Genomic DNA, 14,470 nt, shown 5'->3' with positions numbered 1-14,470 from the left:
GGCCAGAAGGACCGCTTGGGCAGAAGTGTCTTTGATCAACCAATCGTCCAGGTAAGGAAATACCTGTAGGTGGTGAGAGCGCAGAAAAGCCGCCACCACAATGAGACATTTGGTGAATACCCTTGGAGATGAGGCAAGACCGAAGGGCAGCACCTTGTACTGGTAATGACAATGATTGATCATGAATCGGAGATATGGTCTTGAGGTTACATTGATCGGTATGTGAGTGTAAGCCTCTTTGAGATCGAGGGAGCATAGCCAGTCGTTTTGATTTAGAAGGGGATAAAGTATGGCTAAAGAAAGCATCTTGAATTTTTCTTTTACTAGATGAATGTTGAGATCGCGAAGGTCCAGGATGGGTCTGAGATCTCCTGTCTTTTTGGGAACTAGAAAGTAACGGGAGTAGAATCCCTGCCCCTTTTGATCTAGAGGAACTTCCTCTATAGCGTTCAGAAGGAGGAGGGATTGGACCTCCTGAATAAGGAGGGCTGATTGAGGACTGTTCAAAGCAGACTCTTTTGGCAGGCTTTGAGGTGGGAGAGTCTGAAAGTTGAGAGAGTAGCCGTGGCGGATGATGTTGAGGACCCATTGGTCCGAAGTGATTACTTCCCACCGGCTGAAGAACAGAGAAAGTCGACCTCCTATTGGTTGAGGCAGGAGAACAGGAACAGGGATACTGGCTATACTGCGGAGAAAGAAGTCAAAAGGGCTGTGACTTCTGCTGAGGAGGTTGTTTCGCAGGTTGCTGCTGTTGCTGCTGTCGGGGAGGCTGACGTTGCTGTTGCCTCTGACGTCGAGGTTGTTGAGCAGTGGTAGGCAATGGACGGGCTGTGAAACGGCGTTGATAAGCCGATTGCTGCCTGTATGGTCTCGGTGGAGGAGGCTTCTTTTTATTCTTGAGCAGGGTATCCCAGCGCGTCTCATGAGCCGAGAGCTTTTGGGTGGTAGAGTCCATGGAATCCCCAAAGAGCTCATCCCCTAGGCATGGGGCGTTGGCTAACCGATCTTGATGGTTAACATCAAGCTCGGATACCCGAAGCCAGGCCAAACGGCGCATAGCCACCGACATAGCTGTCGCTCTGGATGTAAGTTCAAAGGTGTCATATATGGACCTAACCATAAACTTACGAAGTTGGAATAGAGACGACAAGCAGGAGTGAAAAGATGGATGTTTTCTTGAAGGAAGATACTTCTCGAAGGAAGCCATGGTGGTAAGGAGATGCTTTAAATAAAAAGAAAAATGAAAAGCATAATTACTAGCTCGATTTGCTAACATAGCGTTTTGGTAGAGCCTCTTACCGAATTTATCCATGGCCCTTCCTTCTCTGCCAGGAGGGACAGATGCATATACACTGGCTCCTGAAGTCTTCTTAAGGGTGGATTCGACAAATAAGGATTCGTGTGGAAGTTGAGGCTTGTCGAACCCAGGAATGGGAATTACCTTGTATAGAGAATCCAGTTTACGTGGGGCCCCTGGAACAGTTAAAGGAGTCTCTAAATTTTTATAGAAAGTTTCCCTCAAGATGTCATGAAGGGGAAGCTTCAAAAATTCCTTTGGAGGCTGATCAAAATCAAGGGCATCCAAAAAAGCTTTAGACTTTTTGGATTCAGCCTCCAAAGGAATGGACAAAGACTCACACATCTCTTTCAAGAAATTGGAGAAAGAGGAAGTGGTCTGCTTGGAGGATGGGTCAGGGAGAGCCGAATCCTCCTCCTCTGAGGAACATTCTCCTTCAGAAAGAAAGGGTTCCTCTGAGTCCCCCCACAGATCAGGGTCTCTGACATGGGAAGAATGGTCCCGAGACTCAGGTGTCGATGTTTGCATGTGTCGGGTTTTGCGTACCGACTTACCCGACCTCATCGATACCGAGTCAGGCGATGTTATCGGTCGCACCGGTGCCGAAGTCTGTACCGATTGATGGTGAGCTGTCGGCTCCGGTGCAAGGACTGGCATCGATACCGATGAAGTTAGGTGAAGCGGTACCGAGACAGTAGAAGCAGGTAAGACAGGTTCGACAACCGGTACCGACACGGGTTGATGTACAACCGGTACCGATGGCTCGGTGCGGACTGGCACCGGAAGGTTCGGTGTCATTATAGCAGGAAGGAGTCGTTCTAATTGCTCCTTAAGCTGCACATGAAGGATGGCCGTAATGCGGTCATCGAGGGATGGCACCGGTACCGCTTTTTTCTTCTGCGGTACCTGCGGTGCCGCTCTACGCCCCGGAGATGAGGAGCCCGATGTCGAGGGACTCACCTCAATAGGGGCGGAGCGCTTCCGCTGGCGTCTAACCGGCGGCAGGACTGGGCTCACTGCACTCGAGGCCGGAAGACGTTCCAGCGGGGAAGGCTTCTTAGCCGGCTTACCTGACTGTTGGGATGCCGGTGTGGAATCACGCGGCGTCGAAGACGAGGGTGCCGACTGAAGCGGTGCCGAAGCCGGAGTCGAAGGAACGGGGTCGGACATCTCGGCACCGAATAACAAACGCTGTTGAATTAAGCGATTTTTTAATGTTCTTTTCTTTAAAGTAGCACAGCGGGTGCAAGAAGAGGCCTGATGCTCAGGACCCAAACACTGCAAGCACCAGTTGTGTGGGTCCGTGAGAGATATAGGCCTAGCACACCGCTGGCACTTTTTAAAACCCGGTTGAGGGGGCATGAAAGGGAAAACGGCTTCCGCCAAATCGAAGGCCGAGGCTTCGATGGTGGCAGAAGGCCCCGCCGGGGAAAAACCGAAATTGAAGAAAAAAGAAGTTTTTTTTTTTTTTTTTTATTTTTACCAAAATAAAAGTAAAGTAATAAAAGAAAGTAATAAAGTCAAAAGTTTACGCGAGCGGGAAGGCAAGTTATAAAAAAATTTCAACAGCCGTTGAAAACGCGTCTTCTTAGCTCCGCGGAAACTAAGAAACTGAGGGACCGCGCGCCTCTGTCGGGCGGGAAGGCACTCGCGCGTGCGCGGTGCGGCCGAGCTAGAACTTTCTAAAAGTTCTTAGAGTGAGATCACTCTAAAATTGTCCGTACCGGGGCTCCGTCGGTGCCGTCACCCATCAGTCAAGAATAGCTGCCTGCTTGTCCTGGGATAACCGTGAACTCCACAAATCTTTAGCAGGCTGGCTGTACAGGTCCCAAAAGGATATTGCATACCTGCCAGCTCTTCTCTGAGCAGGCAGAGAAGTCCATATGAACCGAGATCTCCAACACCGCTTAAAACTTCCACGAAGAAGTTGAAACAATAAAGAAAGAAAGAAAGCAGATCAGACAGACACCTTTATGCTCGTCTGCAGAAGGAAAAACTGAAGGAGCCAGCAGAGACCATGGAGAAAGAGGAGTTGAAAAGCTGTGATTTGACATCTTTTGTAGTATGCTCACAAGCAGAGATAGATAACCCTATGGGGTTCAGCATACCATCCCCTATTGCACTGGAACAGTGGATTACAAAATATTTGCTTTACAAACATTGAACACATTCACAGGGAATCAGATCTATTTGCCAAGTTCTAAAAGCACAGTTCATTCTCAGCTCCAATATATAATTATTTTATTACCTGTCCTTATCCTGACTGACTTCAGTTACTTCTCTGGAATTAGCAGAAGAGAGGCCCAGTCAAGTTTACAAAACTGAATTACAAATGTAGCCATTTGACAGAAATTTTCAATCTTAGAGAATTTTGTTGTTGGATATCTACAAAGTTATGTGAAAATAAGTGATGTTGCATCCTAAATTAGGAGTTTCTTGTAGAAAGCAGGGAAATACAGTCAATACTCATGGTGATATCTTTCATGCTGATCAAGTTATTCTCTTTTAACTAATCACACATTTTGAAGGCTCTGTACACATGCTTGGGTTTCTAACTTGACTACCTGTGTTCCTGTCTCCTCAGTCCATTTGTAGCTAGGGATGTATTCCTTTATAGCCTGGCAGTGGTAGGTGTGTTTTCCAATACCAGAACTATATGCATGGATTAATGAGACAATACCAGCATGGATTTATCTTGCCTCACCAATCTGCTTCAATTTTTTGAAGGGGTAAATACAAGTAAGCCAGTTGATATTATCTGGATCTTCAGAAAGTGTGTGACAAAGTACCTCATGAAAGACTCCTGAGGACAATAAAAAGTCATGAAATAGGAAACAGTGTCCTATAAAGACACAGAATAAAGAGTCTCAATGGAAAAAGGTAAACAGTGTGCTGGGACTATTTCTTTTTAACTCATTTATAAATGTGCTGGATAAAATGAATAATACGAATAAATATATATAAATAAATAAAAATGAAAAAAAGAAAGAAAATGAATAAAGTATCTATAAAAAAAATGTGCTAGAAGCAGAAATAACAAATGAGGTTATCATATTTGCTTAAAGCACAAAATTGTTAACGTTGTTAAATCGCAAAAGGATTGTGAGAAATTGCAAGAGGACCTTATGAGAGTGGGAGGAGCATCCAAATGACAAATGGAATTTAATGTGAGCAAGTGCATAAGTGATTTCTAGGCATACAAGTCTTGACCAGTGGTTGGTGTACACCTATTTACGAATTTGTGTAGAAGGCATCATCTACAATTTTTGGTTCCATGTTCTCTGACACTGTTCTGTGTTCCTCAGTTCATCTTTCTACATGTGAGTTGAAGGTGTCATTTTTCTCTGCTCTCTTTTTTTTCCAGCTTTTAATTTTCTGTATTTTGTTACCACTTCAGCAGCTTTTTGGTACCTTAGAGCAACTCAGAGTCCCTGAAGCAGCTCTGCCTTGGTAGAGACATAGACGCTTCTGGTTAGTGTCTGCAGCTAGGAGGGCCACCCTGTATCAGGTTACCTAACTGAGCAGACTGCACTAACATTGGAATAGCTTGGGGACCGTTCCCCTTGTACCACTACTTGTCCCTTGTGGTCTGAGGACATTCTTAGAGCCGAGTGTAGGCTGATTGGCATCTGTGTTGGTCCCTAGGGCTTTATAGGTGCCGGATGCATCTCCCTCCCCTGGTGTCACTGGATGCTCTTTACATAGAAAATGAAAATCTCATTTTAAAGGGATGAGTAGTGAAAAGCTATCTTCATAAGGTTTAAAGATGTATGTGTTTGAGAGTAAACTAAATGGTCTGTGTTGTTGAGAATAAGCACTTAGAAGACAGCTAGTGTTTATACAGCTGGTGCGCATGCATGGCATCTTAACATCATACGGCTCCATTTTTTGTTCTCCAAAATCCTGAAGAGAGTTTCGATTGTGATTGCTGCTAGGTCTGTGTGTGTTCAAGAGGTTGGCGTTTAGGAAGGTACACTAAGAGTGAATATTTTAATAAATGTATAATAAACTAAACTTGCAAAATTTTTCAATTAAAAACAGCTTAATTTAGCAGTAGGGGAATGAGTGTAATAGAAGTAAAGCATTGTAAAAAGTAAAAAAGCAATTAGTAATAATTTTAAAGAAAAAAGTATGGGATGTGTGTGTGATAAATGGTAAATTGAAAGAAATTTTAAAATAAGTATTGATGTTAGATTACAAGTGGGATTGTTTGAAAGCTAAGCACAAATGAGTGTGGATTGTGTGATAACAATATTTATTTATTACAGAACAGTGTAGCGGCCCAAGAGAACCCTTGATAAAGCCGATATTGACGGCGAAACAGGTCCCGTCGGGCCATGGCTGTTTACAACCACAAAGATAGTTGTGGACTGTTCTAATGAGCAAGTTATATTGGTTTAAGCATGATTTTTAAAAAGTTTGCATGGAGTGAATTGCATGTATTAAAATTTTTAAAAAGGAGAGATTTTTTCAGGATCGATGATACGAGAAACCTTGTAAAACTTGGTTAAGGTTTATTCTTCAATATCAAGCAGGTTTCTGAAATCCTTTTCTTCTCATATAAACAAGTATTGCGCTGTGATAGGTGGGATTTTTGTGATTCTGTTTGTATTGGACTGTTCCATATTGATCCCCCTGACCATATTTTTGTTGATCACTATTGGACCTGAATCCTACCCTCAGAAACTGAAAAATGACTTTAAAATCATTTTACAAGCCACCCCTGAAGTTCCTATAGGAGATAATGGAGGTTTACTCACAGTTATGCAGTGCCAGACTGTCAGCAGCTTTAAACTGCATTTGAATGGAGGAAAATGATTTTCTGCCTCAGAAACAGTTCTAAATGGATCCAGACACTGACTATGACTTCCACCCTGCCCCCATGAATCCTCGTCCATGGGGTCGGGGGCGGGAAATGCAGCCTGCACCTTGAAACCCAGGTGGGTTTCACTCCAGACGCATATACCCTGCACTTGACAAGGTCACCGGCAAGCAAATTCCCAGGGGAAGGGACCCCCAAGTCTAGAAATGGTGGCACACAGCAGGCAGGCTACACAGATCCACTAGAGTTTCTCTGTGAAGCAGCAGTCTGGCACCGTGGGAATACGTCCTTTCCTCCAACAGAGGACCACCTGGAAGGGTTCTCAAGGCACTGAAGCCACCAAGAAAACGAACTTTAAGAAAAAAAAGAAAAGAAAAAGAAGCAGAGCAACTGTAAAGATTTCTGCACAGATTGCTTGCAGAAATTGTAATTGATAGGTTTACTGGCTTTCAGGCTAAAAGGGTGGAGCATGTACTCAGAAAAGTTGTGGATTTCTGCATCTCCCAGATTGCGGGTTAGGACTGAACACCTAGCATATGGAATCCAGAACGGATTACTGCAATGATCTTGGAGACCAAGGTACATTCTAAGAAAGGGGATAGTTTGAAATCTATTACCTTATGTCATCTTCACATGTCTGTGTGGCAGCATTCCTGGATTAAATTAAAAACAGAATCAGGATTATTAATGTATGAAGTATGTACATCTTTTTTATCCAGTTGGTGATGCTTATTCTGATATATGTGTATTTGTATTATCCTTCTGCTTTCATTTACTGTGCATGTTACCTTGTAACCCGTTCTGGGCTCCTCTGGGAGAACAGGCTAAAAAATTGAATGAATGAATGAATGTTTTAACAGCCTTTTGCCACAATATCACTAATACTAAAACTATTGAAGAATGCAATCTTGTTTTATCCATTGGATTGGCTATGGACATTCATTCTGAAGATATGTATCTAGTTTGAGAAAGCAACTTTTTTTGTTTTGTTTTTTTAATACCTTTTCTGTAGCTCAAGGATGTTATCCGTTTCAGTGCTGTGGGAATTGAAAATACACATTTTTGCAATGATATAACTGCTGTTCCTTAGTATATTACTATTACATTTCCCTAATGAAAAGTTTGTAACCAAAATGTGTCATCTCCTCTCTCCTATCATTCCATAAACACATTTTTGTATGCACGTAACATATTAGATTTGTGGGAAGTCAACAAGGAAGCCCTAACCAGCTAATATTGAATTTTTAATTATGCTTTGCACATTTTGGCCAAAATTCTATATTTGGCACTGAAAAATCAGCACCAATAAAATTTTACTCTAAGCGCTATTCTATAAATGGCACTCAAGAGTTGGCACCGTTTACAGAATAACGTTCGACACTGAGATCCACACTTAGGCACAAGGATTTATATTTGCGTCCTCCCTGACTCTGCACTACCCTGTCTCCCTCCTTGACCCACTGCAGGCCTCTCCCTATTAAGCTGGGACTGAAGTGATCCCTCCTGTGTCCTGTTCCAGCCAGTTCTGCACCATCCTCCCTGACTCACTGTATTCCTACCTTAAGCCAAGGTGGTCCAGCGGTGATCTGGGGCAGGAGTGATCTTCCTATGCTCTTGCCCTATGAAGTTTTACTAAAGAAATGGCTGTTTGAAAGTCTCACAAGATTGCTGCGGGAACTTGCAGCAGTCATTTTTATTAGTGTGACTGCACAGTGCACTCCTGCTCCAGATCACTGCTGGCCTACCAGGGCTTAAGGTAGGCCATGGGTAGACCTGCGATGAGTCCTGGAGGGCGGCAGGGTGATGCAGAGCTGACCAGGATAGGGAAGGATCACTTCTGTCTTGCCCCACCACTAGGGCTTAAGGAAGGCCCAGGAAGAGGCCTGCAATGGGTCGGGGGTTGGGGAGGGGCTGGATACAGAGCCTAACAAGGATAGGACAGGACATCTTGGGGAAAGCAGGAATGTGGATGCCGGGGGGGGGGGCAAAGAGAGAGTATTACCAGTACTATACTTGAATATACTGTAAACACTTAGTTTATATTAAGATGGGTTTATATTTAAACACACTATATTGCCAGACTGTTTGAATCTTGTTTCATGCAACATGCCAGATCAACTCCCTAATGTATCATGTAAGTTTCAGCAGATTTTTAAAGCTCAATGTGTCTTTCTTCTCTAGTTGACTCAGCTATTTTATAAATTATGCAGCTCCCAAGAAAAAATGGCAAGACCTGTCTGTTCACATTAAAGCTTCTAAGTTTCAAATCTATAGGGCTTAATTTAGGCCTTTTCTGTAGTTGCATAGATCTGGCACAAAAAGCCTCTTCTATATAGTTAACCCACTGCCCAAGGAACCACATATTAGAGCCCCTTTACAGGAGACAAACAATGACATTGCAGACCTTGCCAATTCCAAGAGTCAATGCACAAATATACATCCGTTTATAATAATAAAAAAGTGTTCTTCAGTGACAGAGTGGAAAAAAGCACAGTTACTTACCGTAACAGGTGTTATCCAGGGACAGCAGGCAGATATTCTTGACTGATGGGTGACGGCACCGACGGAGCCCCGGTACGGACAATTTTAGAGTGATCTCACTCTAAGAACTTTTAGAAAGTTCTAGCTCGGCCGCACCGCGCACGCGCGAGTGCCTTCCCGCCCGACAGAGGCGCGCGGTCCCTCAGTTAGTATAAGCCAGCTAAGAAGCCAACCCGGGGAGGTGGGTGGGACGCAAGAATATCTGCCTGCTGTCCCTGGATAACACCTGTTACGGTAAGTAACTGTGCTTTATCCCAGGACAAGCAGGCAGCTATTCTTGACTGATGGGTGACCTCCAAGCTAACAAAAAGAGGGATGGAGGGAAGGTTGGCCATTAGGAAAACAAATTTTGCAAAACAGATTGGCCGAAGTGACCATCCCTTCTGGAGAATGTATCCAGACAATAATGAGATGTAAAAGTGTGAACTGAGGACCAAGTAGCAGCCTTGCAGATTTCCTCAATAGGAGTGGAACGGAGGAAAGCTACAGATGCTGCCATTGCTCTGACTTTATGGGCTGTGACAGAACCTTCCAGTGTCAGTCCGGTCTGAGCATAACAGAATGAAATGCACGCTGCAAGCCAATTAGACAACGTACGTTTAGAAACAGGACGTCCCAATTTATTCGGATCAAAGGACAGAAAGAGTTGGGGAACTGATCTGTGGGGTTTCGTACGCTCCAGATAGTAAGCAAGAGCCCTTTTACAATCCAAAGTATGCAGAACTTGTTCCCCAGAATGAGAATGAGGTTTTGGAAAGAAAACCGGTAAAACAATGGATTGGTTGAGATGAAATTCAGAAACAACCTTGGGGAGAAACTTTGGATGTGTACGCAGAACCACCTTGTCATGGTGAAAAACCGTAAAAGGTGGATCTGCAACCAGTGCATGAAGCTCACTGACCCTCCTGGCAGAGGTAATGGCAATAAGAAAAAGCACCTTCCAAGTGAGAAATTTGAAAGGAGAGGTAGCTAAAGGTTCAAATGGAGGTTTCATTAAAGCGGAAAGAACCACATTGAGATCCCAGATAACCGGAGGGGCTTTAAGAGGTGGTTTCACATTGAAAAGCCCACGCATGAACCTGGATACCAGGGGATGAGCTGAAAGAAGTTTTCCATGGACTGGCTCATGAAAAGCTGCAATGGCACTGAGGTGGACCCTGATGGAAGAGGACTTCAGGCCAGAATCAGACAAAGAAAGAAGATAATCCAACAACGTCTCCACCGCTAGGGAAGTGGGATCAAGATGATGAAGAAGACACCAGGAAGAAAACCTCGTCCACTTTTGATGATAACATTGCAGAGTGGCTGGTTTCCTGGAGGCATCCAGAATGGAACGAACGGGCTGAGACAAAAGAGTATCAGTCGAGTTCAGCCCGAGAGATACCAAGCCATCAGGTGTAGAGACTGGAGGTTGGGATGCAGAAGGGTTCCCTGCTGTTGCGTAAGCAGAGAAGGAAACAGAGGAAGAAGAAAAGGTTCCCTGGAACTGAGTTGAAGTAGAAGGGAGAACCAATGTTGCCTGGGCCACCTCGGAGCAATCAGAATCATGGTGGCTCGTTCCCTCTTGAGCTTGAACAAGGTTCTCAACATGAGAGGTAGAGGAGGGAAGGCGTACAGGAACAGATTCGACCAGTCGAGGAGAAAAGCATCTGCTGTGAGACGGTGTGGAGAGTAAAGTCTTGAGCAGAAACGGGGCAGCTGGTGATTGTGAGGAGCTGCAAAGAGGTCTATCTGAGGAGTGCCCCATTGAGTGAAGATAGACTGTAGAGTTACAGGGTCGAGTGTCCACTCGTGAGGCTGGAGAATTCTGCTGAGTTTGTCCGCTAATGAATTCTGTTTCCCCTGAATGTAAATAGCTTTCAGGAAGATATGATGATCTATGGCCCAATTCCAGATCTTCTGGGCTTCCTGGCATAACAGGCGAGAGCCTGTCCCACCCTGTTTGTTGATGTAGTACATCGCAACCTGATTGTCTGTGCACAACAGAAGGACCTGAGGAAAGAGAAGGTGTTGAAAGGCCTTGAGGGCGTAAAACATCGCTCTGAGTTCCAGGAAATTGATTTGATGCTTCTTTTCCTGGGCTGACCAAAGACCCTGAGTCTGGAACTCGTTCAAGTGAGCTCCCCATGCGTACAGAGAGGCGTCGGTGGTGATGACTAGTTGATGAGGAGGCTGATGGAACAGAAGACCTCTGGATAGATTTGAGGATACCAACCACCATTGCAGAGACTGACGAAGAGATGATGTCACAGATATGTGTCGTGAGCAAGAGTCCGACGCTTGGGACCACTGGGTCGCAAGGGTCCATTGAGGAGTGCGCAGGTGAAGACGGGCATGAGGTGTGACATGAACTGTGGATGCCATGTGTCCCAAGAGCACCATCATTTGTCTTGCTGAGATGGACGGCAGAGGAAGTACCTGGTGACATAGAGACTGAAGGGTCTGAAGCCGATTGGATGGCAGGAAAGCTCTCATGAGGAGTGTGTCCAGGATCGCTCCAATGAATTGAAGTCTCTGAGTGGGAATGATATGAGATTTGGGTAGATTGATCTCGAATCCCAGAAGTTGCAGAAACTGGATGGTTTGGTTGGTGGCCAGAAGGACCGCTTGGGCAGAAGTGTCTTTGATCAACCAATCGTCCAGGTAAGGAAATACCTGTAGGTGGTGAGAGCGCAGAAAAGCCGCCACCACAATGAGACATTTGGTGAATACCCTTGGAGATGAGGCAAGACCGAAGGGCAGCACCTTGTACTGGTAATGACAATGATTGATCATGAATCGGAGATATGGTCTTGAGGTTACATTGATCGGTATGTGAGTGTAAGCCTCTTTGAGATCGAGGGAGCATAGCCAGTCGTTTTGATTTAGAAGGGGATAAAGTATGGCTAAAGAAAGCATCTTGAATTTTTCTTTTACTAGATGAATGTTGAGATCGCGAAGGTCCAGGATGGGTCTGAGATCTCCTGTCTTTTTGGGAACTAGAAAGTAACGGGAGTAGAATCCCTGCCCCTTTTGATCTAGAGGAACTTCCTCTATAGCGTTCAGAAGGAGGAGGGATTGGACCTCCTGAATAAGGAGGGCTGATTGAGGACTGTTCAAAGCAGACTCTTTTGGCAGGCTTTGAGGTGGGAGAGTCTGAAAGTTGAGAGAGTAGCCGTGGCGGATGATGTTGAGGACCCATTGGTCCGAAGTGATTACTTCCCACCGGCTGAAGAACAGAGAAAGTCGACCTCCTATTGGTTGAGGCAGGAGAACAGGAACAGGGATACTGGCTATACTGCGGAGAAAGAAGTCAAAAGGGCTGTGACTTCTGCTGAGGAGGTTGTTTCGCAGGTTGCTGCTGTTGCTGCTGTCGGGGAGGCTGACGTTGCTGTTGCCTCTGACGTCGAGGTTGTTGAGCAGTGGTAGGCAATGGACGGGCTGTGAAACGGCGTTGATAAGCCGATTGCTGCCTGTATGGTCTCGGTGGAGGAGGCTTCTTTTTATTCTTGAGCAGGGTATCCCAGCGCGTCTCATGAGCCGAGAGCTTTTGGGTGGTAGAGTCCATGGAATCCCCAAAGAGCTCATCCCCTAGGCATGGGGCGTTGGCTAACCGATCTTGATGGTTAACATCAAGCTCGGATACCCGAAGCCAGGCCAAACGGCGCATAGCCACCGACATAGCTGTCGCTCTGGATGTAAGTTCAAAGGTGTCATATATGGACCTAACCATAAACTTACGAAGTTGGAATAGAGACGACAAGCAGGAGTGAAAAGATGGATGTTTTCTTGAAGGAAGATACTTCTCGAAGGAAGCCATGGTGGTAAGGAGATGCTTTAAATAAAAAGAAAAATGAAAAGCATAATTACTAGCTCGATTTGCTAACATAGCGTTTTGGTAGAGCCTCTTACCGAATTTATCCATGGCCCTTCCTTCTCTGCCAGGAGGGACAGATGCATATACACTGGCTCCTGAAGTCTTTTTAAGGGTGGATTCGACAAATAAGGATTCGTGTGGAAGTTGAGGCTTGTCGAACCCAGGAATGGGAATTACCTTGTATAGAGAATCCAGTTTACGTGGGGCCCCTGGAACAGTTAAAGGAGTCTCTAAATTTTTATAGAAAGTTTCCCTCAAGATGTCATGAAGGGGAAGCTTCAAAAATTCCTTTGGAGGCTGATCAAAATCAAGGGCATCCAAAAAGCTTTAGACTTTTTGGATTCAGCCTCCAAAGGAATGGACAAAGACTCACACATCTCTTTCAAGAAATTGGAGAAAGAGGAAGTGGTCTGCTTGGAGGATGGGTCAGGGAGAGCCGAATCCTCCTCCTCTGAGGAACATTCTCCTTCAGAAAGAAAGGGTTCCTCTGAGTCCCCCCACAGATCAGGGTCTCTGACATGGGAAGAATGGTCCCGAGACTCAGGTGTCGATGTTTGCATGTGTCGGGTTTTGCGTACCGACTTACCCGACCTCATCGATACCGAGTCAGGCGATGTTATCGGTCGCACCGGTGCCGAAGTCTGTACCGATTGATGGTGAGCTGTCGGCTCCGGTGCAAGGACTGGCATCGATACCGATGAAGTTAGGTGAAGCGGTACCGAGACAGTAGAAGCAGGTAAGACAGGTTCGACAACCGGTACCGACACGGGTTGATGTACAACCGGTACCGATGGCTCGGTGCGGACTGGCACCGGAAGGTTCGGTGTCATTATAGCAGGAAGGAGTCGTTCTAATTGCTCCTTAAGCTGCACATGAAGGATGGCCGTAATGCGGTCATCGAGGGATGGCACCGGTACTGCTTTTTTCTTCTGCGGTACCTGCGGTGCCGCTCTACGCCCCGGAGATGAGGAGCCCGATGTCGAGGGACTCACCTCAATAGGGGCGGAGCGCTTCCGCTGGCGTCTAACCGGCGGCAGGACTGGGCTCACTGCACTCGAGGCCGGAAGACGTTCCAGCGGGGAAGGCTTCTTAGCCGGCTTACCTGACTGTTGGGATGCCGGTGTGGAATCACGCGGCGTCGAAGACGAGGGTGCCGACTGAAGCGGTGCCGAAGCCGGAGTCGAAGGAACGGGGTCGGACATCTCGGCACCGAATAACAAACGCTGTTGAATTAAGCGATTTTTTAATGTTCTTTTCTTTAAAGTAGCACAGCGGGTGCAAGAAGAGGCCTGATGCTCAGGACCCAAACACTGCAAGCACCAGTTGTGTGGGTCCGTGAGAGATATAGGCCTAGCACACCGCTGGCACTTTTTAAAACCCGGTTGAGGGGGCATGAAAGGGAAAACGGCTTCCGCCAAATCGAAGGCCGAGGCTTCGATGGTGGCAGAAGGCCCCGCCGGGGAAAAACCGAAATTGAAGAAAAAAGAAGTTTTTTTTTTTTTTTTTTTTTACCAAAATAAAAGTAAAGTAATAAAAGAAAGTAATAAAGTCAAAAGTTTACGCGAGCGGGAAGGCAAGTTATAAAAAAATTTCAACAGCCGTTGAAAACGCGTCTTCTTAGCTCCGCGGAAACTAAGAAACTGAGGGACCGCGCGCCTCTGTCGGGCGGGAAGGCACTCGCGCGTGCGCGGTGCGGCCGAGCTAGAACTTTCTAAAAGTTCTTAGAGTGAGATCACTCTAAAATTGTCCGTACCGGGGCTCCGTCGGTGCCGTCACCCATCAGTCAAGAATAGCTGCCTGCTTGTCCTGGGATAATGATGTCTATGCCTTGTTACGCATGGAGCGTTTGGACGTCAAGAGAGCCTCTCCGGCCGTCTGACGGCGGTTTCTACAGATTTGGTCCCCTGTGTTTGATAGCTTAACTCCCAGAGACCTTAGCTACTTGCTGAATATG

General features: G+C 45.9%; 1 protein-coding gene across 7 annotated transcripts in view; it reads right to left on the bottom strand.

Moving 5' to 3' along the window:
• The window catches only part of LOC117349855, a 39,470-nt gene that overhangs the window by 8,222 nt on the left and 16,778 nt on the right, over window positions 1-14,470 (bottom strand). For 2 of the 7 annotated variants that reach the window (XR_004537196.1, XR_004537195.1), the window contains exons 12-14: window positions 7,121-7,156; window positions 6,737-6,772; window positions 3,546-3,682 (exon numbers count right to left, since the gene is read on the bottom strand). Coding sequence is in view for 4 of the 7 variants with exons in the window: in XM_033923483.1 (XP_033779374.1) it covers window positions 3,546-3,578; window positions 6,737-6,772; window positions 7,121-7,156 (105 nt within the window). In the remaining 3 variants the exon portion in view is untranslated. The remainder of the gene's footprint in view (window positions 1-3,545; window positions 3,683-6,736; window positions 6,773-7,120; window positions 7,157-14,470) is intronic. The other 5 variants (XM_033923483.1, XR_004537197.1, XM_033923484.1 and 2 more) reach the window with 5 other exon arrangements.

The sequence above is a fragment of the Geotrypetes seraphini genome, chromosome 16 (assembly GCF_902459505.1).
Source record: "Geotrypetes seraphini chromosome 16, aGeoSer1.1, whole genome shotgun sequence".
Lineage (NCBI taxonomy): Eukaryota > Metazoa > Chordata > Amphibia > Gymnophiona > Dermophiidae > Geotrypetes > Geotrypetes seraphini.
This window is presented reverse-complemented; position numbering and strand designations above follow the sequence as displayed.